We start from the raw sequence: 23408 nt of genomic DNA, 5'->3' as shown, positions 1-23408 counted from the left end.
TGCACCTCCGATTAGCACAGTTGGCGACATACTCTGCGAAATAAGTTCAACATACTTACACTATCCCTCTGGCGTGATAAATTGGGTACCACTTGAACAGCAGTTGTCCGTCCTACGGATAGACGTGCCCCCCCCACCATGGGAGAGTGGAATCTCCACCACTGGCTTTTGCAGTGCTGCGAACAGCAGATGAGCATCAGTGCCTCATTGAAATTGCTTTGTCATAGCTAAACCCTTGTCAGTGTGTGTGTGTCTGTGTGTGTATTCTTTTTGTGTAGGGGAGCGGTAGTGTAGCAGTTGGCGTGCGGTGCTACGAACCCTGCGACCCGATTCCCGCTCACGGCCAACACCAGTGACATTTGAATTGGCCGTGGGCTTTCCCGATGTCGACTCGGCCTTAAATGAGTACCTGGTGCAGGATGTGAACATCGGCTCTGGGGAGACAAAGGCGGCCCCGCGTGGTGCTGGCCACCCGCCCACTAGAGTGCCGTGACAGGCCTTCATAGGTGCTCGTTTGAAGCACTTCTTCCAACAGTCTGTTCAGGCTATATCGGCGGGGAGTCTTCGTGTGTTTGTTGGCAAGTACCTAAATCGAGCATGGCAAGCCAAGTGCATCTGGGTGTGTGTATGTAATTAGTGGGAGTGGTAGTGTAGCGGTTGGTGCGCTGCTCTACGAACCCCGTGGCACATATTGAACGCACGTCGGGATCAAACTCGAAGAAGAAACGGCTACTTGTGCGATGTCATCTTCTTTGCGGTCACACTGGCACAGGATGTCACGCCCGCTTGCCGCGGGATCTCCAAGCACGAATGTTACATCTTGCAATCACAGACGTTGCCGATAGCAATTAAGAGGGGGTGGTGGGAGATGGTACGGGGGAGGGGGGGTGTATGGAAAGCCAGAAATATAAGGAGAGCTGTTGGATTTTTGTGCCGTTTAAAATTACAGTAACTTTAAACCCACATCGCCTTGGCTTCGCAACCATCATTAGCCTGGCATTTTGAAATGGGTGGCAATAAAAGGTTAAACCTGGAAATACTTAACGACGCTTTCGCGACCAGCTCTCAAATACGGTCCCCCATAAATAACGCGGAGCAACTTACGTTGCCGGCAATTTACTAAACAGCGGGGAATTGGGACAGGGTTGGCTATCGGAAATCCACTGGGGTGCAATAATGCAGTGGGTTAAACATTTTCCGTGGCCTTTTGCTCGTCAACTTTTATAAGCTGTCGTTCGAATAAAAAATAGAAACCCGAACACAATGCCAAGTTTGTGTTGGTGCGGTGCGCGCCGAGACGCAATAAAAATGTTCAGCCTCTCACTCAGGTTTCTCATCTACTTGTCAAGTCCCAGTCAACCATTCTGCAGTGGAATGAACAACTCATAGGCAGTGGACTTGATGACGACGATGATGATGATGATGGTAACATGGCCAAGTCATGTGACTCATAAACATCGCTTTGTATTTACGTGGCCTAAGATAATATTTGTAACGTTTTTGTACTTGTCCCCGCAGGTGTAAAGATGGTCTCAAGGGCTTCTCATTCTCGGCATTGAAGTAGGTTTCATGCACACTTCTCATTGTTGCAAAGGGACATCCCTTACAAGTTATATATTGGACATACCCGGGCTCTCGAAGGATTCGTAATGCCCGTGTTAGATTACCGAACCATTCAAAAGCAAAGCGCGGCTCTTGAGTCGATGCAGCCGCGCGCGATTCGAGCAGCTTATCCGGCACAATGAGGTTGTTTCCTGAAGTTAGTTTTCACTTTTGCAGGAGCAAAGTGCCTCCATGTGCTCGCGCGTCAGGTATTAAAAAAATATATATATAGGCATCACATTTCAAAAGCCGTTTGCACTCTGAACCTTTGCTTGCTGTGCACAGACCTGCGTGAATGCACGCACGTGTTGAAGTTCCCCTGTGGGTATTAAGTGTCCGAGCTCAAGTGTTAATAACATCGCCAAACTTGTTTGTAAAGCCATCGGCGCGCGAACAATGTTATTTCTGGGCATTTCGTTGAAAAAAAAATGAGTGAATAGATCCCTTTGCGACTATAGTCCACGGAGGTGCAGAATCTTTGACGCACGGGGGAGGCCATAGTAGGGGACCTTTCGGAAGCTGGCCAGAGAGATCATAATGGGCATGGTCCAGCAGTATCCATTGTTGTGCTGAACTATGCTCCGACGTCTATGTGCACTGTTTTCGCCAAGCCTGGTCAAGTTTGGCCAAATTACCCACACACTGCATTGGGAGGGCCTTGCCATGGCTTTGACTGACATACATTGGATCACGCTCAGGTTCCCCCCCCCCCCCCCCCACTGAAAAGCGCAGTGCCTTGTTGGCGGTGTTCTCACCTGCGGACACGATGGCTCTGTACGGTGCACGTTACACAGCGTGATCCGTGTACAGATACCCCACTAGAACGAGTAATAATTTCAGCTCGTAACGCTCGCGCTCGGAGAGAGAGAGAGAGCCACCCGGAGGCACGAGGAACCGCAGGCAAGCAGAAAGGCAGCAGCCAAAGGTGTTCAGACATTTGCCAAACAATTGCCCAAAAGCTGTGCTGTCCTCTCCATGGTAGGATTTGTTTCGGTCAATTAATGAGAAAACCTACGCCTGCGAGGTTGCAACACTCTATCCCATACAGACGGGAGAAATTATGAGTCCACGTTTGCTGTACCGCCTTCTCTTGGCAAGCCAGGGTAAGGGCATCTCCTCGACGCCCGAGGGGAGGGAATTTCACAACATTTGTGCGCAGGGCCAGATTCAGATTGTGTAGGCCCAAGGGCTACAGGTAATGCGAGGTCTCCCAGTAATATTTTCAAAAGGAAAACGAATTTTTATTTAAAGCTTCCGTGACTGCAGGGATTCATATTCTTGGTTCTTTCGGTAAAGTCACGTAGAAGGGAAATAATAAAATAATAAAAATATTTCTTGTTTCCCTTCTACGTGACTTTACCGAAAGAACCAAGAATAAGAAAAACAAAGTGAAAGAAAAATAAAATGTATTTTTACAAAGCTAACAACAAATAAAATTCAGCATTCACAAATTATTTAACTTTTTACTTCAGCTGGCGGAGGCTCGTGGGCTGCAGCCCCTAAAGCCCTCCCCCCCGTGCCTTAATCCAACCCCGTGCGTGCGGTGATCCACCGAACCTCGCTGCTGCCTCCCAGAATCAGAATCTTTATTGAGACTGTCCAGAGTAGGGGCAGATCAGAAAGTTACAACAATACAAAAACCACCACCCAGAATAAATATGGAGACGGAGAAGAAAATATTTTGTAGCATATCCTCCACGCGTACAGCAAACCATCTATCGACACTCTCCTCTGTGAGATATTGGGGCCCATCACTTTCACAATATTCAATTACCATAGGGTCACACAAAAAATCAGTAGGGCATCTATAAATGGATCACCCTGTCCATTGCCACCGCATGGAAGGCAACACCTAGCTTCGCACAGGAGTTGGCTGTGATGACACCACTGCCACTTCATGGTAAATGACGGCTGCTGTTGCTGGACAGACATGGAGATTAGACATATTTAATGATTAAATATAACTTCGGAAACAATGCCATTGCTTGTTATGGAAACAGCAGAGCCAAAATGGCCAATGTAAACTTTTTTTTCCACTTAAATACCACAAATATGTTTCCTTTAAAGAATTCTCTTCCTGGCATTGCCGTTTGGTCACCACCTGCAGTGTTCCCGTGCGTTTGATTTTTTTGTTAATTTCCCATGGCCAAATTCTTTCCGAATTCGAGTTATTCCTCTGTGCACCTTACGTTTGCGAATGCAAATAAAACCTCCCCACGCTGACCTACACGGTACCCCAGGCGTCTTGCAGGTCCCTCACTTTGAATCAACAAGTTCCCGCCGAGATTCAATGCCCGCGAGCGTGTTTTTGTCTGCCTCTCCCGTGATGCGTAATTGCAATCCACTGCTGGATGAGGACCTCCGCACGCTGTGCTGGTTGTGGGGTTATTTGACCGTACTTCACCACGCTGGTCAGTGCAGGTTGGTGAAGGCGGGGAGCGTAGGACCACGGGAGCATAGAACCACAGTCCGACAATGGTTTTCTCTGCAATGCCCTCTGCTTCCCGCAACCTATAACAGCTTCCAAAGTTTGTATGTGGGTGTTTTCAAGTGTATATTGAATTCAAATAAAACATCAGATTTTAAATAATCCGCAAAATCCTGAATCATACCGCCCTCTCATCAGTCGAATCAAATGCGTCGCCGGCGTTAAGCGGTGTGCGACAACGGTTGCCCCACGTCATGTTTTTTGGTTTGGCCGTGTTTGTTCGTTGTAATACAGAGTTAGACTGATGGCCTTAATCTAAGTTGTCTTGTGGTTGTTGTTGTTTGACTTGCATCCCACTGGGATTTTTGCACACAGTGTTGGTGTACGGTGCTTTTTCTGCAATATTTTGCTGTCTTTTCTTGGATTTTCTGTTTGCACATAGTCACTTTAAGATGTTTTCTTGTTCATGTTTTTGTTTTCTGTTTGTTGCGGTTGCACCCGATTCAAGAGCCGAATGGCTCACAGGGCTATACCTAATAAAATAAATAATTGAACTTGATGTCGCGTCGTCGCTTGCGCTTCCGCGCACCGCAGGTTCCTGGTGGGCAAGGAGGAGCGGCTGGACCACGCCCCCGAGGCGTTGACAGGGGACCGGGCGGCCGCGGCACGTGCCGACGACTCGGAGCGACCGGCGGCGGTGGTGGCAGCGGCAGCGGCGATTCCTGGCGACAGGCCATCCCGCCTGGCACTCATCCGCTACCTCGTCCGCCTCCTGTAATGAGCGCGCGGTCCGTCTGTGAATGATGTGCGCGCCGGTGGTGGGGGGGTGGGGGCTTACGCCACGTGATAAACGTTGCCGTGGTGACCGGGGACACCGTCCTGCTCGCTCAGACCTAGAGGCCTGCCGTGGTTCAGGTGAAAAACTTTGAGCGAAAAGCTACAAATAAGTTCGTCAATGCAACGGTCTGACCCCAGTGCTCCTACTGGTCATCTGTGATTAAAAAATGCTTTATAGCTCATCGGATTCCTCCAGCATGAATAAATATTCTGATTTTGAATTAAGGTGTCCTAAAAAAAGAAGAAATGTTTATGAGCAGGCATTGTGACGATGGCCCTTCCTCGTAGCCTCCCCGTAGTTAAAACCGTGCAACTCTCTCTTTGCCGTCCACAAATGTGAACAGCCCAATTTCTCTAAATGTTAATAAAGTCTCAAGGAGGCCTAAGGTCAGACCTCCCAAGACTCTCCTCCCATTGGCCTGGACAGCCCCAGGCCAAGGAGCTCACCTGAACCGGGCAAGGGGGACCCTAAGCAAGGAAAAGTCCCACTCCTCGACCTGTACTGCAACCAAGACGTGTTAAGACAAACCATACCATGCGCAAGGATTCTCTCTGACAGTTGCAACGTGGATTTGATCCTGGAAGTGTTGGCACCAGCGAAGCTGGCGGGTAGCTGTCAGGATAAAACGCGCTTGCGCGTATTCATGTTGTCTTTTTTCTTGTCTCTGGTTTTATGTCTCTAAAGTTTCGGCAAAGCTTGTAAATTGTGATGGTCTTCAGTACGCCAAGTCCCCAGTAGCGACGCACGTTTATACCAAAGCATTGTCTATATTGGATCATTGATACTAGCGTTATAGTGTCCATTCCATTATGGACAGAGGTAATGCATACACACTCTCAGCCATAGTGGGAAAGTGTTACCTAGGAGGAACTCAGAAGCAAAATAATATTAAATCAGAAAGTATATGGGAAATTGCAAAGGGGAGAGTGTGTAATATGGATTCTCATAATTGAACACGTCAATTGCTTCAAACGTGAAAACATTTCCACCATGTTGATTTTCAATTTGTTGTTGTTGCCACAACAACGACCACCCTTGTGACCTGATCCGTCCAATCAGGGGACCTTTTACAGGTAGGAACAACAGGTTCCATACTGCCCACCAGGGATTATTTGTCTGTCTGTCGGGCATATTTGTCTGTCGTGCACGAATGCGCTGTCCAACCAAGTTCCTACCTGCCCACTCCGAAGGAACGTGTTTTTTACAGCTGCAACAAGCAAAGCATCCAAAGACGGATGTCAATTATTTCCCTACTGCTGCAGGCCACGATGAGTGAAGCGACAGAGTCGAGAGCAGTAATGATGTTAGCGACACTATTCCGAGAAGACTGCATGATTGAACTTGCGCACTTACTGCACGCTGCCCACTCACGCACCGTCACCGCATTCTTCTCGCTCACTTCCCACTCCCCGCTCACACGCAGTCATCCCCTTTACTCTCTCCGCTCCGCTCCTGGTGACAGCGCTGCCATCCTCACCACTTCCTCGCTCGTCACCGCTTCTGCGATATCCTCACACCCACTGCCGTACCCCACCACCCGTGTGTCTCACTTTCGGCCACTTTCGACAAACGCGTCTTAACTTCTCGGTTGTCCCGCACCTCCGATCAGCACGGTTGGCTACGTATGGTACGAAAAACGTTCAACAAACATACGTATGTCCGTAACTTGCTGTCCGTAAATAACACTCAAGGGCAAAACTTGCATTTCCTCCCAAGCTTGTGTGAATAATAAGCAAGTCTCTCTTATAGTGAAATAAGCGAGGCCCCAACAGTGATAAATGTCTTTTGTCGTTGTTTCCGGCCAACTGCGTGCAGCGTCAAGAGTGGCCCAAGGCACCGATGCTGCAAGCATCACAATGAAAACTGCATCTATTACAGCTTCAAGGTGAGCTCTGGATCCTTTGATGGTCGAGGCTATTCTGTCAGGCACATATATAATCTCTTGCGTTACCCGACGTGACCCTGGGATAGCATCCACCCACACCTGTATTCTCGGCCACGGTCATTGACCTCTCTGCTCCACGCTAGAAAAACGTGGACCTCTTTTTACCGGAGCAACCTGCACCGAATTGAGACATTCATGCAGGCCTACCTACTATGCACTCTGCGTTTGTGCGATTGAGCTGTCCGTGTGTGTGATTGTGCTATTCGTGCAAGTAGGATTCTGCTGGTTTTGTGTAGGTGAGAGTGATGGCGCTGCGTTTTATGTGATTGCGCTGCTCGTGTGTGTGATTGTGTGCGTGTGTGTGATTTCACCGTTGGTGTGCGCGTCAGGCGTTCGTGCGGATGTTCAGCGTCGGCTACTTGATCCAGTGCTGCCTGCGCGTGCCGGCCGCCATTCGCCACCTGTTCACACGGCCCTCGCGCGTCCTCCCCACGCTCGTGCACCGTGAAAACCTCCGCCTCGGGGCCTTCCTCGGGTCCTTTGTCAGCCTCTACAAGGTGCTCCACGCAGGCCCGAGTGCGGCCCTGCAACCCTGACAACTGTGCACGTGGCGATGCAGTGACGTCACCGCTTTAAATAGAATCACAATCAGAATATTGATACTGGTGGAATCCGATGAGCTATGAAGATCTTGTTCACAGCTGTCCAGTCAGGGGTCGGGTCAGAACGTTACATCAACAAATAATACAAACACACGATAGGAGTGGAAATTATAGGCAATGTAAACAAATCGCTGAAAAAATTCTACGAATAAAACTAAACTAGTTTTTATCTTAAGAGGTAAGGCCCACTGAGCCATTAGCATCTTTTTCAGACGTAACCTTGCCACAAATGATAGCTCAACGACGTGGCTCATCATCTGGAAATCCACAGCAGCAAAATAATCTAAATGACGCATGTTCCTGAATGTAGAGGGAGAAACCAGAGGAGCCGGAGAATACAATTCACGCGACCACTGGGGAGCGTCCAAACTCTTTGGGTTTGTTGGGGCCAAATTGACTGGTGCTCCAAGAGCCACAGGCCGCAGACTTTTATCGGATAAATAATGAGAAAGATGGAAGACGTATTCAGAAGAGGGACATACAAGGGACAGGATGTGTATTCAGAGGACCGTGCCTCCCGCAACTCCAATAAGCACGGTTGGCTACGTGCGGTGTGAAACAAGTTAAAGATACATAAGAAGACGGTGCTATTTTCAGAATAACGACATAAGAAATGGAGAATAGATGCAATGGGAAATGATGTGAGAGACAAGCACTGCCCACATATGTGCACAGGATATAAATTAAGTGAAGTTTACCCTCTCACTCGGAATGGCGTCTGCAACAGTGCTGAAATGAAAGCGTACTGGATTCTACTTGGAGAAATTATTGTAAGGGAGGTCCAACTACTAAGAGCTTCAAAGAGTTGTGGTTATGTTTGAACTCGTGAATTATATATAGATAGAAGAGATGCGATGCACAGTGATACAGCACATGCTTGCAGCACCCACACCGCTGCAATGCGCTGCAGTCCTCTGCAGTGCATCAGATGCGGCGTGTACCGTGACCTCCAGCGGGTGAAGTACGACCACCGCAGGTGGCCTCGACGGGCCTCTAGCACGGCACGCAACGCGCGCACCGTGGCGCCAGCGACTGAGAGCTTGCCGGTGTGTGGCGGTGTGTGCCCGTGTGCTTGTTTTTTGTAATGCAGGGGACCAGCTGCCTCCTGAGATGGATGAGGAATTTGGACGACGAGCTGCACGCACTTCTCGCCGGTGAGAGGCGCCCGCGTGTGTCACTTTATTTAGAATCGGAATTTGTATTTATCCTCGAGAAATCCGATGAGCTATGAAGCTCTTTTTCACAGATGTCCAGTCGGGGCGGGTCAGGAAGCAGTTTGTTGTGAATGGCCGTCGGTTACGTTACCTGCGTCGCGATTCAGTTCGGTTCGTATTTGTTCCCACGCTCGGCTGACACCGCCCATCATGGGCGTCTTCCTCATCGTAACGCGCCGAACGCAAAAAAAAAACCTCTAAACATTCCTCAGTAACTCTGCCGTAAAATTCGCAACTCCGATTACCACGGTTGGCTACGTAAGGTGCGACAGAAGTTCTACATACATACGTACAAAGTATATAAAATGTAGTTTGGCGACCTGTAGAGCTAAATGTTGATAAAGAATTATAAAACAAAAGTTCGTAGGCCATTGTTAATGAAGAGTGTGTTCACCTTTTTCTGGTCTCTGTGGGTCAAACAAGGCAAGGGAAACCTCATAAACAGCTCCCTCCTTACCTCCTTCCATCCTTCATTTAAATCTCACCTCTTCTCTTGAACTAACTAAACGTAACTATATTTTTTATTTTACCAGGTAAGGCCCCACTGAGCTACGTAGCTCTGTTTCAGAAGTGACCTGGCCATCACAAATGACAGCTCAATCAAGTGACTTATGGTACGGGAATTTCTAGGAGCAGCCAAATAGTCTTAAGCGCATGTTCATTCGGAATGTGGAGGGAAAAAGCGGAGGACCCGGAGAAAAATCCACATGACCACGGGGAGAACATGCAAACTCCAAATATACAGGTACCAGGGTTGGGATCGAACCCACTAATTCCTGTATGCCAGGCGAGGTAGTTGACATCCCACCACCTCAATTTATTTTCTTCCCTACGCTTTCCTTACCCCTGCTCACCCACTATTGTGGTCACCCATTCCTCATCCTTTGCACGCCCCTGCCATCTAAATACAGGTAGTCCCCGACTTACGATGGTCCGACTTACGATATTTCGATCTTACGATGGCGATAGCGATATGACAAAATTGTAAAATATTTTACATTTCGCGCGGCAGGTAAACGCAGCAGCGTATGAGGTACGATACCGTACGTTAGGACGCTGCCGGGATGTACTCTACGCATATAGTTTATACAGTACGGTACTGTAAATTGCTCTGTTTTGCTAAATTATCACCATTCTTTAAGACTCCTGGGTAGGCTAGGTCATTTTCGACTTACGATATTTTCGATTTACGATGGGGTCGTCGTAACCCATCTCCATCGTAAGTCGGGGACTAACTGTAACTTATTTGTTTATACCGGTTTGTTTAAGTATGTTCATCGTTTTCATCAAAGTTGCTCTATATGAATATATATAATAAGATAAGATCTCGTGGGCAGAAGGAAGTTGCTGTAATTTTGGGTTAAAGCCAATAGAATCACTGACCCGGGTTTGCAAATGGCCCAGGCACGATGCATCGTGAATCATCATCATGTAACCAAGTGTACAAATATCTTGATTACCATCGTGTAAATACATTATTTAAAGTATTATTTACATTATATTTTTCATATCGGCTAGTTCAGAGAAGAAATAACAAACATAAAAGTTGAATCGATATGATCATAAACTATTGCTTAGGCCAGCAGAACTCTCTGTAATGAAATGATGGGCTCAAATGTTTTGCCGGTATCAACTCATGCCATCATCCCTCCAGGGTATATAAAATTACCTACCACCTAGTGGGACGTCACCATTTCATAGAATGTCATCAGTGGGAGGTGGTTTTGTAAAGGGGAGTATAGGCCCTACCATAGTAATGTGGAATTTCCATCGCTGACACGAGATAACCTCTGAAGATGAGCACCACCCAGTGTGCGTTTGAGTACAGGCGCACATTGACTTTTGACAACGTGTAATGTAGCACTCAGAGACGCAGTCTTGCTGAAGTTATATATATATATTTATTATATAAATAGTCCACCCGACTTGACATATTATCAGGTGGACGCAGGTTGACTATATACAACTGGGTCACTCCATGTAGCTGCTACACGATGCTCGCTATACAGCTGACTGACTATATAGAAGCCGTCGATGTGGTAGCCACGGCAAAGATGTATAACTCCCTTCACCAGCCTTCCAAGACGATGAGGGCGATCCACAGCGATGAGTGCGATGACGGCCCGGACCCCGAATCCCCACGGCAGCCCCGAGCCCCGCTACGCGCTCCCTTATATCTCACTTCGGCTGGGCCACGCCCCTTTTCCAGAACCCTCTTCTGTCGGAGTTTTTTCCTCGCCTCGCTAGCACCTCGCGGGTTCTTCCATACCCCCCCCTCCCTGCCTTGACTCCTCACCCAGTTACCCCACTTGACCCTGCCTGTCCTCATCGCTGCAATCCTTACACGCGGCCACCAGGCCACGTCAGGTGTGCCGTTCAGTGCGATGACGTCACGTCTCCTAGGTTATTTAAGGGATACCCAGTGACGTAAGCGGGGTCACTGTGGGAACAGGTAAAGTAAACAGGGTGAAGAGGGAACCAGGGGTAGAGAGAGGGATCGAATAGGGAGTCTGGGGAGAAGCCAGTGGTAGCCGTAGAGGTGCTTCTCTCTCCGGTCGGTGGAGTCGGCAGAGTCCACGATCCGACATGAGAGAGAGAGACCGGAGCTAGCCGGCAGGGACCCGGACTCAGAGTAGGACCCCTAGCCCCTGGGAGTTGTGTACCCTGCTGTGTAATATTGATAGCTTTAATTAACCCTGGCGGAAGCCCTTAACTTACCTCCGTCTACGAGTACGTACGTCAGGAACTTCTCTACACATGTAAGCCTCACAGACAAGGCAGTGGGCCAGTGTGAGAGCACGGTTCCGTATCCCATGTGTTTCACGTTATCAATGAAGGATACCCTTGTTCTGTTGTGTAGGCTTTGTTGCCGGCCTGTCGATGATGTTCTACAAGAGCACCTCCATCTCCATGTACCTGTCCTCCAAACTTGTGGAGGTAGGCTGCTCAGCTCAGGCACGAAAACAACGCTTTGTTGATGAAATGCTTCCAGCCTAGCATCCCTCACGCGGGCAATAGATCAAGTAGAACACGGGGCCGTTTCACCATGCGAGATGTCTAAGCATCTCGTGGTGCCGTGGGAAATAAATTGTGCGGATAAACTGGCCCCCATCATGGGAACGTTCAGGCTCGGAGCCATCCAGTGGAGATGAGCACCACGACGTTGCTTGATTGAGCAAAGGGGGCAAATTGGGAGTTCATTTGACTAATTCTTGTTGCCTCTTTTATTTCATGGTGGTGGGCTTTACCAGAATTCTGTGAAGGCAAGCACATCGTGCTTGCGATGTATTCTGATGCTTTCCCCCGATTTCTCAGCCACGTGAACATATTCACTTTGTCCTCATGTTGACTTGCTCCACATGTTAATGCAGGCATTTCCCCAAATATAACAATGAAAAAATTAACCCGTAAAAACTAAGTTTTTCACTATAAATCCTTTATATGCGTGGCGGCTAGAGTCCTCTCGTCCTCTGGCTTGAGATGGCTGCCACCTATGGGTCAGATGATTGCCTGCCACCATTAAGCAATTGGTAATTAAATATAATTAATTTTTTCCTAAAAAGTGTAACATTTTGGAAAAAAAATTTCACGAAAATAAATTGTCACGCACAACGAGTCTGTGTGCAAAATGTCAGCTCGATTGTATCACGGGAAGTGGGTTAAAAAACGACCGAAAGATTTGCACGGTCGTAAGCGCGCAAGCAAGCAAGTGAACTTAATATAAAGGATTTAAAAAGACAGAAAATGTCTGGGGTTTTTTTTTCAGTCCATCGGCCTTTTGGCCTTTGGGAAAAATGTTTTCCAGCAGCGTTTTCTTTTTTAAACAAGCAAACTCTGAGCCGGCTTCTACCTTGTGGGTCTCATCAGCCCTGTTAAATCATATTGCTAGCCACCGTTGCAAGAGCGATCCACGTAAAAAAAAAACTACGGGGCACTTTAGAGTTTATTGACACAATGAGTAATTTCTCACATAACGTCACCTGCGCCTACCGTCTAGACGCTGTACTTCAAGGGGATCGAGGCGGGCAGCTTCCCGTACTTCCCGCACGCTGACACCATCATCTACGCCATCTCCACCGCCATCTGTTTCCAAGCGGTAATTTACACAACAAGTCAATTACCTCCCTACCCTCCCCCCCCCTGAAATTGTATTCCGATTGCGCTATCGGTGTCAGGTATCGATTCTGATTTGTCACGGAGCAGCGCAAACCCTGCACGTTTGAGAAAGGCCCACAGAAGCGGATATTACAGAGCTACCTCTGGGGTCCCTTCAAGTTGAGTTAAGTTTATTTTGAAGTATCTCGTGAGCAAATAAGCTCTTAAGTCTGGTTTCATCAAGAAAAAAAACGCACCCTTTCCGTGACAGACATAACACATCAGAGAAAAATAAATGAAAAATACCAAAATAAAAGTGACCTAATCCACACAACAGATGGGCAGCACATTCCCGCTTGCCCTCCCGTGTGATAGGAATGTTTTTCGTGTGGCAGTCAAACAGATATTTTCGTTCAAGCGAAGGAATGTAGCCAAATTAAGTCTCGAAACCAAATTTATTGTGGTGGTATTTTGTGTGTGTGCGGTCATCGGTGTGGCCAGGCTGAATTATTACCCATCGCGACGCACATGGCACGGGGGAGTCCCTCATCCAGCAGTGGGTTGATAAAAATGCTGGACATGTATTTACGTGACCGGGTCAGCAAAAAAACTAACAAAAATTACATAAACTATCTTTATTTATCCAGGTAAGGTCCACTGAACTATTTTTCAGAAGCGACCTGGCCACAACTGATATCTCAACGAAGTGGCTTATCATCATGTGGAAATTTTACAGCAGACAGATACTCTAAACGTGTGATGTTGATTCTAAATGTAGAGGGAAAAACCAGAGGACCTGGAGAAATATCTGCGAGACCACGGGGAAAACATGCAAACCCCAAATATACAGGTGTCGTCAGGGTCTGGATCGAACCAAGGTCCTCCTGCATTAAATTTCGATTTAAAGCTTTCGTGACGGCAGGGATTCATCTTCTTGGTTCTTTCGGTAAAGTCACGTAGAATGGAAATAATAAAATAATAAAAATAAAACATTATTAAATAATTCTCACGACGTTTCGGACACAACGCAAGCAGCCGTCCTCAGGTGAAGAACAGGTCTGTCGAGAAGACAGAGTCTAAAATTCAGACTCTGTCTTCTGAAATTCAGACTCTGTCTTCTCGACAGACCTGTTCTTCTTATTTTATTATTTCCCTTCTACGTGACTTTACCGAAAGAACCAAGAAGAGTCCTCCTGCATTCCATGCCAACGCGATCTAATCCAAGAAACCTGTATTATGGATGATATTGGTCGCGAAAGCCTACGTGTTAAACATGCGATGGAGTTAACATCCCGCCACCACGGCGCCCAAGGAGACCAAAGTGACCAAAGTACCTACTTACACATCTCAACATACCTACTTACACATCTCAACCACATCAGGACGTGACACGACTCTAGGCTCTGTAGGTGCCCGGTGGGAGCGCTTGCCACGACGCAGGCGCATGGGCCATTCGTTGTTGTCTCTCGCTCTCTCTGTGTGGGTTTTTTGAAGGCCGTCATGGAGGTGCACAACCTGAGGCCGTCCTACTGGAGGTTTCTGCTGCGTCTCACCAAGGGAAGGTACGTCGTGAGCGAGAAGCCGTCGAGAAGGAGAGAAAACAACGGGTGAATTTGTCTGCCCCCGGTGAAAATGTTGGGAAGCATCAGCTTATCCATTCGGCGATCGAAATTCGTTCTCACGCTCAATGTAAATATGTTTGTAACGAGCAATTTCTATGCAAACTACGCTCGTACCACTCGTGCAGTTTCGACAGCTTAATATACCACAGATTGTACATCAATCGCAAAGGCAAATTGACGACGATCATGTCTGTCACGGACTTATGATCAGCAAAATATCATAATAATATAATATTAATAACGTGACTTTACCGAAAGACCCAAAGAGTATGAATTCCTGCAGTCACGAAAGCTTTAAGTCAAGATCATCATAATTGTTCATAATACATGTGGACAAATTTCTGTAAGAACCCTACACCATCTGAAAGAGCCAAACAAATTAATTTGTCACACCTACACACGTATTAGAGCATCAGTTATTTAAATTCACTACTCACCAATGAGTTGAAGAAAAGTTATCACAACCAAATGTATGTTACAGTAAAACCTTGGATTGCGAGCATAATTCGTTCCGGAAACGTGTTTGTAATCCAAAGCACTCGTATATATAGATCACGTGACGCTCGGCAGACAAAGCGTATACGTACTATACTCTTAGGTTTTTTTGGTAAAGTCATGTAGGTCAAAAATAATAATAATAAAATAAAATACTAATAAATGAAAATAACTCAATTAAATCACGACGTTTCGGAGGCAACACAAGTCTCCGTCTTCAGGTGGGACCGTCACAGCCAAATTTACTGTATCAAGTGAAGGGAAATCCAAGAGACAAGATTCTATATACTGGTTAAGGGGAGGGGGGAGGAGCTTATCTAAATGTGGCAGTCAGGGACTGGGAGGGTGGGGGGGGGAGGTGGGCGGGGCTAGAAGGAGAAGGTGGGCGGGGCTAGAAGGGGGAATGTGGGTGGGGCTAGAAGGGAAGGTACAGCTGTTCAGCACCTCCGCAAGAATTAGGGTCGGTGTTGGCTTCCAAAACCAAAAAAGTAGCAGCGCTGTTAAACGCTGGGGATGTCAACAACTCGGTAAAATAGACTAGTACCTGTCAAATAAGATGGTACAAATATGCATAATGAAATCTTTTTTACATGGTTAATAACACATTTCCAATGATTTCTCAATTTGTACCCATCATCACGGTTGAAGTTATGTCTATGTTTGTATATCTGGATGGCTTCATGCACAAACCTTTGGTGGTGGCCAGAAGGTTTGCAGAGCACCTTGGTCTCGGAAAAGACAATATCATGAGAGCCATACGTACTAATCGTATTGCAAGACCTCGCTTGTTTATCAAATTAATATTTATTTAAAAAAATTGCTTGTGTTGCAAAACACTCGCAGACCAAGTTACTCGCAATCCAAGGTTTTACTGTATGATGAACTTCTTTCGTACCGTACATAGACAACCGTACTTATTGGAGGTGCAGGAGAAGGGACAACAAACTCGGCAGCAATCAGATACGCGATGTTTCGCTTGAAACTGCATCAAGCATCATCGGGAAACTCCAGGAAGTCGGGATGAGATCCAATACAGTGCTCTGCACTGAGGAACGATGAGGCGTTTATTTTGGACATCCACATTGTTCCACTCTGCAGCGTTCCTCCGGATCTCGGTGAGCTTCCCGATGACGCTTGTCAAATAACATTCTTCAGAATAACAACGAAGTGTGAAGTGGGTCAACTCCGAACTAATACAGTCAATGGTTAGCCAGGAACACACCGAGCACTGCACCGCAAGGAATTCCCCTGTAGATCGCGGGAGACATTTGATACGTTGCTGCCATATTTTCATCGCTTTCCCTCGAGTTAACTTGAAAACCAGCCGGTGACCTTTTCACTTGACGGGGTGCAGTCTTAAAATCTTGAGACGAGCAAAAGATGATCTGTCGTGTCAAACGCTTACGGTGGGTCGAGGCAGCCGAGACATATTTTCTTCTCATTTTAAAAAAAAAGCTGTAGCTATTACAAACTATACTTTTTGGTTCTTTCGGTAAAGTCATAAAGTCATCGGGTGATGACGGATGCTTGTGCTGCACCCAAAACGTCGTGATTTCTTTTATTTTCTACCTACGTGACTTTACCGAAAGAACCAAAGAGTATGGATTCCTGCAGTCACAAAAGCTTAAAATCACTATTACAAACTGTCGTCGTGGGTGATGTGATGATACTGTGGCCTGGGTTTTGAGTCCCGATGGCTTTCGTGCTGAGGAAGAATCCTGCTTCTGAACAAGACGCAAGTTATTTACACTATGAGACCTCCTTTACCAGTGGCAAAATATAGTAGTAAGTTTTTACCCTTTAAACTGGTACAAAACTGACACCTTTATCATCTGGTCCAACACCAATAGAGACTAGGCTCTAAAGAAAGCTGTCTCGGGTGTGGACCAATCAACTTCAAGGACAGTGCATATCATTATCATCATCAGAGTTGTTTCTTTTTGTTTGCATTTTGACTACTTGTGTTGTGGTTATTGCAAACATGATGCCTTGTATAAAGGTGTCAGTTTTGTACCAGTTTAAAGGGTAAAAACCTACTACTATAAGATGCAAGTTAGTTTAGTTTTTTTTTGCGACTGGATATTGCTTTACAGTCATCTTGATTGTTTTCCACCCCGCCTCGTTTTCAAGGATTGCCCATAGGCTGTTTTACAATCATCAGGCACACTATAGCTGTATGATACAAAACGAGAGCATATAAACGCATCAGAGAACTTTAAAGCGTAACCGCAAAAACCTGTGCGGTCGTATTAGGCACCCGGTTTGATGTCAACCTTTTTGTCACGTTTCATCCTCATAGCTGACGGTTGGTGGCCAAAACACACGCTCTCCAGATTTTACGATCTTCAGCATTTGTCACGGGGAGTGCGATCCAGCTGCTCACATGTTGACGTGCTTGACAGGTTAAAATATTTCCGTGACAAATCCGCCGCGGAATTCAATGCCAATTTCTGCTCAATTTTTGTTCGGGGCGTCGTTGGATGGGGGCCCGCATGTGCTTCTTGCATGGGTCCGGGTAGTCTAGGGCACCCTGCGCTCTCCATTGCCTGGAATACGTGAATTAAATTTTTCGATTTAAAGCTTTCGTGACTGCAGGGATTCATCTTCTTGGTTCTTTCGGTAAAGTCACGTAGAAGGAAAATAATAAAAATAAAACATAATCAAATACAATTCTCACGACGTTTCGGCCACAACGCAAGCAGCCGTCCTCAGGTGAAGAACAGGTCTGTCAGAGAGACAGTGTTTCAGACACTATATTTCCGACAGCCCTGTTCTTCACCTGAGGACAGCTGCTTGCGTTGTGGCCAAAACGTCGTGAGAATTGTATTTAATTATGTTTTATTTTTATTATTTTATTATTTCCCTTCTACGTGACTTTACGTGAATTCAATGAACCACACCAAATATTAAACCCTCCCAAGGGTTTACCTGTGGGCCTAGGGGGGGAGCCCATCGTTGGCAAATGCATTCGCCCGCTTCAACACAGTGGAAACTGAAAACCTGTAAGGTGCTGTCTTTCATCCGCAAAGAACTCCATTCAGGACAGGACCACGTTAGACTTTTCAATGGTATTCGAATAAGCCTGATCATCATCAACCAAGGTCTCAATCCGCTGCTAGATGAAGGCCCCTCCCAAAGCAGTCACCATCACTCACAATTCTGCGATTTAATGATCCGCCTGACAACCTGCACACTCGCTGACTTCAACGCGTCATCTCCGCGTTGGGTGTTCCAGAGAGCCCCTCGAAGAGGTTTTGGCCTACTCTTCCACGCTGGCCAGTAGCGCCTCGGAAGGGATGGGAGTACCCACACGCTACCCCCACCGTGCGTGACATTGCCGATCGACTTAACTCTGCTGTACGCATTTATACTGCTGTGGGTGGACAGAGGCGGAGGGAGTTTAATGAAAACTTGCCCCATTGTTTTAACTGCCACGCCGGGAGATCAAATTGAACCGCCGACGTCTGGATTTCATGTCTAGCGAAGGTGGCAGCTTCCCTACGTTATTATATAATTTTTTTCCAAATCACCTGCGCGGTATGTATGAACATTGTAACGTATGTATGCTCACTCAGTCAACTTGTCCATATGTTTGCAACAAGCCTCCAGTGAATCCAGGGGGGCTCAGTGCATTGTGAAGTATTCCATTACAACCACAGCTGCTGTAGTCGTCTCGTCATTCCATGCAGCCTGGACTTTATTGGGGGTTGGGCGGGGTGGGGGTGTTTTAACAGGCATATGGGAGTGCGTGTGTGGGTACACTTACACATGTACACGCGTCCAGCTGATTTTGTTAATCCACTGCTGGATGAAGGCCTCCCCGTGCCATGCGGATTGTGGGGACTAGTTGACCACACCTCACCCACCGCACTGGTTCAGCGTGGGATGGCGAACGATAGGAGCATAGACGTGAGAGCATTGAAGTACAGTACAACAATGGATTAATTGCTACACTGCCCTCTGCTGCTCACTACATAGCAACCGTGTTAATTTACCATTTTTTTTATGTTAGGTGGATTGTTAGTGGAGTCGATGATGATCTGTGGAACGTTATTCAATCCTTAGTCTGTGGATTTCATTTAGGCATTCTCTTATTCATAACTAGCTCTACTACCCGACTTCGCCCGGGACTTGGATTCACTACACTACCACTCCCCCCACACACACGCACGCGCGTCCATAGGTACACATACACGCGCTTGCTGCAGACACACACAACTTTCAGGGTGCGTACGTCAGTAAACGACTGTTCTGCACACGGGTCACATGACAGATGTGACATCACAGCTCACTTGCCCTGCTAAATATATGCATAATTGCGCCCCCCTCCCCCTACAAAAAAAATACAAAAGTTTATTTTTATAATTTTTGCATAGTGCACAGTCTGGAAAGTACCCACATGGCAAATTTCAAGTTTGTTGCATGTCGGGAAGTACACTAAATATTTTGAACAGACACACATATTCACAAATTTCCCTTTTCATAGATAATTTCAACTTGTAATGTGCTGCTCAGTGTTCGCTCACTCTCGTAGAGAGAGAACGGCTCAGAGGCGCGAGGAGGAACCACAGACAAGCGGGGAAGGCAGCCACGCAATGAGCCAGCGCCAACAATTGCCCAAGCTTCATGGTTCCCTATCAAGGTGTTATCAGCAAATTAATGAGTGATTACATGTGTGAAGAATCCAGGGCACCCGGAGAAAATCCACGCACGCAAGGCGGAAACACTCTATCCCATACAGACGGAACGGATAGTCCACATGTTTTCTGCACTGCCTTCTGGCAAGCCATGGTATGATACGTCAACGCCCACGGGAAGGGAGCATGACAACATTTGTGCCGATCACCAACCCTCACCTCCAGAGTTCTGGATTACGGGCCACATCATAGCCACATCATAGCCACATCATAGCCACATAGCCACATCATAGCCACATCATAGCCACATCATAGCCACATCATAGCCACATCATAGCCACATCATAGCCACATCATAGCCACATCATAGCCACATCATAGCCACATCATAGCCACCACCGCCCGGCTCGTCAACTCAAGCAGCCACTCGGTCCACTCGTAGCGACCACACCATCCCCGTGTGATAACAAATTCTCACGGTCGGAAAAGCCAATGGGAAAAGTAACGCAATAAGTGCGATTCTCTGATAAATATCATCATCTCAGAACGTGTCCACCCACCAAACTCTTCCATGTGGCTGCCCTGCAGTGGTGGTGGTGGGGGTGGGGGGGGGTTCACGGCAAAAGCGTTTTCCACTTTGCTGTCCCAGGCCGTCACGTCGGCACGCGTGTCAATCGGAGCGATGCACTAAGCATGCCGTGTCGCGCCGCCCGCTGCGACTCCTTTCTGCGGATTCCCCCACGCGAACCCTCGGCTCTGAAGTAACGAGCCGCCGCGTGGCGTTCTCGGCACTGCAGGACAAACGAGTCGACCGTCGCGCCCTGCCGTCGTGACCTGTGAACGATTTCGCAGACGAAGCTCGGATTTGTAAAGCTCGGCCCAATCGGCCGTCGTTCGTGTCTTCCCTCCCCTTTCGCGTTGCTTTTGTTCCCTGTTTAACTGTCGTAATCACTGGGTTATAAGATGCCTCCGAAACCTGTGCGCGGTGTCGATGAATGTATACAGGTCTGGTCAAAGACGACGATCCCTCTTATAGCCTTGAACAGACTGTTGAGGCAAGTGTTGTTAGCGAGCACCTATGAAGGCCGGCACGGCACACGAGGGGTTGAGTAACCAGGACCACACCCAGCCGTCTTTGTGGCGATTTTTAAACAACGCATTAGGTACTCATTTGAGGCTTGAGATGCCTTGAGGCATTCGTGGAAGGCGCCTTACAAATAAATGTAAATCATCTTTTGAGGCTGAGTCGACCTAGGGGGAGGCCCAGAACCGATTCAGATAATCGTCACTGGTGTTGGCCGTGAGCGGGAATCAAACTCGGGTCGCCGGGTTCGTAGCGCGGCACTTAAAGCGCTACACTACCGCTCCCCACGTCTGATCACCCACACACACATAATCTGGAGAATATCAAAACATTTAACGAGACGCTGTTTGTAAAAGTGTCCGTCAATAGTTCAGTGGTTATTGTATCGAGCCTTGCGTGAAGAGTAATGGCAAAGTTCTTCAATATCTCCGCAGTTCAACTAAACTGCACAACACTGAAAACCCACGGCACTTAGGAAACGAGGGCTTAAACACGCTTGATTTCTTCGACGAGTCGCTTTCGTGTGGCAGGGTGTGGGGGTGTGACTTTTGGGCAACCTGGAACGAGATCCACCTGAGGTTCATGTCTCAAGCAGGCCGCTAACCCACGTGGCGAGCACACTATCCCAGCGCGTTTAAATATAGTCGAAGAAAAAAACTCGCACACGCACAGCGTGGGAAGGCCTTCATCCAGCACTGGATTGAGAATGCTGCTGGACATGTACATTGATGATAGTGTGGACAATGATGATTGATGTTTGATGATGGTGAATGATAATTGGTGATGATAATGATGACCATGATGAATGATAATTAAAGCTGATTATAAACGATGACAAAGATGATAATAATGATGATGTTTATGATTGTTGATTATATTTATTTAGCATTTGCGCCAAGGCAGTCACTGCATTTCACGCTTTCAGATGCACTTTTGCAGCCGTCTGGAACGCTCTTCTTTCCAACATTAGGATGCCACTGGGAGCTATGTACTTTTAAATATAGATTGAAAGCTCATTTCTTTAGAACTGCTTTTTGTGTTTAGTTTGTTATGCCTCCCCCCGCACCTCCAATTAGCCACGGTTGGCTCTGTACGGTGAGAAAGAAGTTCGTCATACATACAAGTCAGAACGCAGCGTCGCCCTTAGCTTGTGTCACGGACAATCTTCAACGCTGTGCATCACCGTCTGTCTTGCACCACAACTACACGATGGTTGTTAATGTATGTATGTACGTTGAACTTCTTTCGCGCCGTACGTAGCCAACCATGGTGCGGTGATTGATTGGTTATGATGATGATCATCATGATGATCGATGATGTCACCGCAGATTCGCGCTGATGAACCGGAAGGCTCTGGACGCATTAGGGACCCAGGCCTCGCGGGACTTCAAGGACTTTGACCTCAAGTTGGATCCCCGTTTCACGCACACGGCCGGCTCTAGCCGCTGAGCGGACGGACCGCGGCACGCGCGCCGCCCGCGCCGATGGGATGCGTTCAACGGCACACGTCTTTGCCGATGAGGCGTTCGTAATGACTAAACCTGAATGCCGCCACGCACCGTGCGAGATGATTTGTACGTGAGCCCTGTTCGAATGCACGAACACGGGTCGATTGTTAAAACGGTACCTAATTGAGATTTTGAAATGATTCCAAAAAATTTGTTGTCACCGTTTGTTTTAGCCCAATGCAAAGCCAAATTGTGTTAGTCAAATTTAAGTTTCAAATTGCCTTTGATTGGTGTGATGGTACTAACACGGTCGTACGAAAACATTGAAATGTAATCCGTGTTCTAAGTATGCGAGAGCCTGTTGAGATTCATCATATTTACGATTGCAACTTATGCCAATATTAGAATAGGTCCAATATGATTAAAGCCAATGATGGTCAGAAAAATGCAAAATATGGTAGAAGAGTAACTTGCAGCACTTGGAGACTTGACACTTTATCAAATATGCCGAGCACAGCATCCCAGTGTGCACTTGTGGCAAGGTGCCAAGATTAACACCGCCAGTGTACATTTCAACACAAACTCCCGAGCGTGACAAGGCAATGGTATGGCAATGCTGCTTTTGCAAGGCTGAAACTTCCTCGAGCAGGCCATGCCATCCAAGTTCGGTTGACCACTGGCAGCTTTTCTTGGGTGATTTTTTTTTTCCAGTTCTGCTTGCGTCTGGCCTAATGCACCGCACAATTGCGTATGCCCGCATATGCGACGGGTAATTATTATTTTTATTACGTTAACCAAAGAACAGGTCTTGGTTACATCGGCGCAGAATGGAATCTGCCACCGTTTTAATTTGTCGGAATGGTTTTTTGACGGACACCAGCGGCAGAACGTGTTGAACGTGTACCTCTGAAGACGACCTAATGGTTGAGATCGGTGGGATCTGAACATTGCTGCCGGGTGCCTCGGAGGGCGTCCCGAACGTCGGCATTGGTCCAGTGACGCGGGGATACTGATTTCTAATCCGGGAGCCAGCCGTTCGCAATTAAATCGGCTTCTGATGCATATGGGATTCAATGACTCAACTGACATGTTGGGTGTTTGCACTCAATTCGGCATCTCCGTGGGATGACTGCCGGTGTGATAGCCATGGAAAACAATTCTTGGGGGAGCGCGCACTCCCCCTGCTGTTGCCTGGGGGAGGTGGCGCTGAGCTATTGCGATGGTTGCTTGTGGGATTCGAGAATCGAGCGATGTGCTTCGACTTGGCGTGAACGCGCCAAACGGAGATCACGCCCGAGGCTCCGTTCGTTTTGCTTGGCACACGCGACCGGTACAGTGACGCTGTACTGGCAGCTCTTGACCAATGCGCGCTTGAACGCACAGTATTTGGGTCGCAGT

The 23408-nt window shown here is 47.4% G+C and overlaps 1 protein-coding gene across 1 annotated transcript in view; it reads left to right on the top strand.

The window, feature by feature from the left end:
- The window catches only part of TMEM135 (transmembrane protein 135), a 57973-nt gene extending 35549 nt beyond the window's left edge, over positions 1 to 22424 (top strand). Inside the window, exons 7-15 of the mRNA XM_078616360.1 lie at positions 1519 to 1560; positions 4625 to 4804; positions 6684 to 6753; positions 7143 to 7310; positions 8506 to 8569; positions 11490 to 11566; positions 12627 to 12725; positions 14219 to 14286; positions 21891 to 22424. Coding sequence (XP_078472486.1) covers positions 1519 to 1560; positions 4625 to 4804; positions 6684 to 6753; positions 7143 to 7310; positions 8506 to 8569; positions 11490 to 11566; positions 12627 to 12725; positions 14219 to 14286; positions 21891 to 22011 — 889 coding nt within the window. The 3' untranslated portion in view covers positions 22012 to 22424. The remainder of the gene's footprint in view (positions 1 to 1518; positions 1561 to 4624; positions 4805 to 6683; positions 6754 to 7142; positions 7311 to 8505; positions 8570 to 11489; positions 11567 to 12626; positions 12726 to 14218; positions 14287 to 21890) is intronic.
- Positions 22425 to 23408: the final 984 nt, after the last annotated feature.

This window comes from Lampetra planeri, chromosome 50 (genome assembly GCF_965212315.1).
Source record: "Lampetra planeri chromosome 50, kcLamPlan1.2.h2, whole genome shotgun sequence".
Taxonomy (NCBI): domain Eukaryota; kingdom Metazoa; phylum Chordata; class Hyperoartia; order Petromyzontiformes; family Petromyzontidae; genus Lampetra; species Lampetra planeri.
The sequence above is the reverse complement of the archived record's forward strand: the minus strand, read 5'-3'. Positions and strand labels throughout refer to the sequence as shown.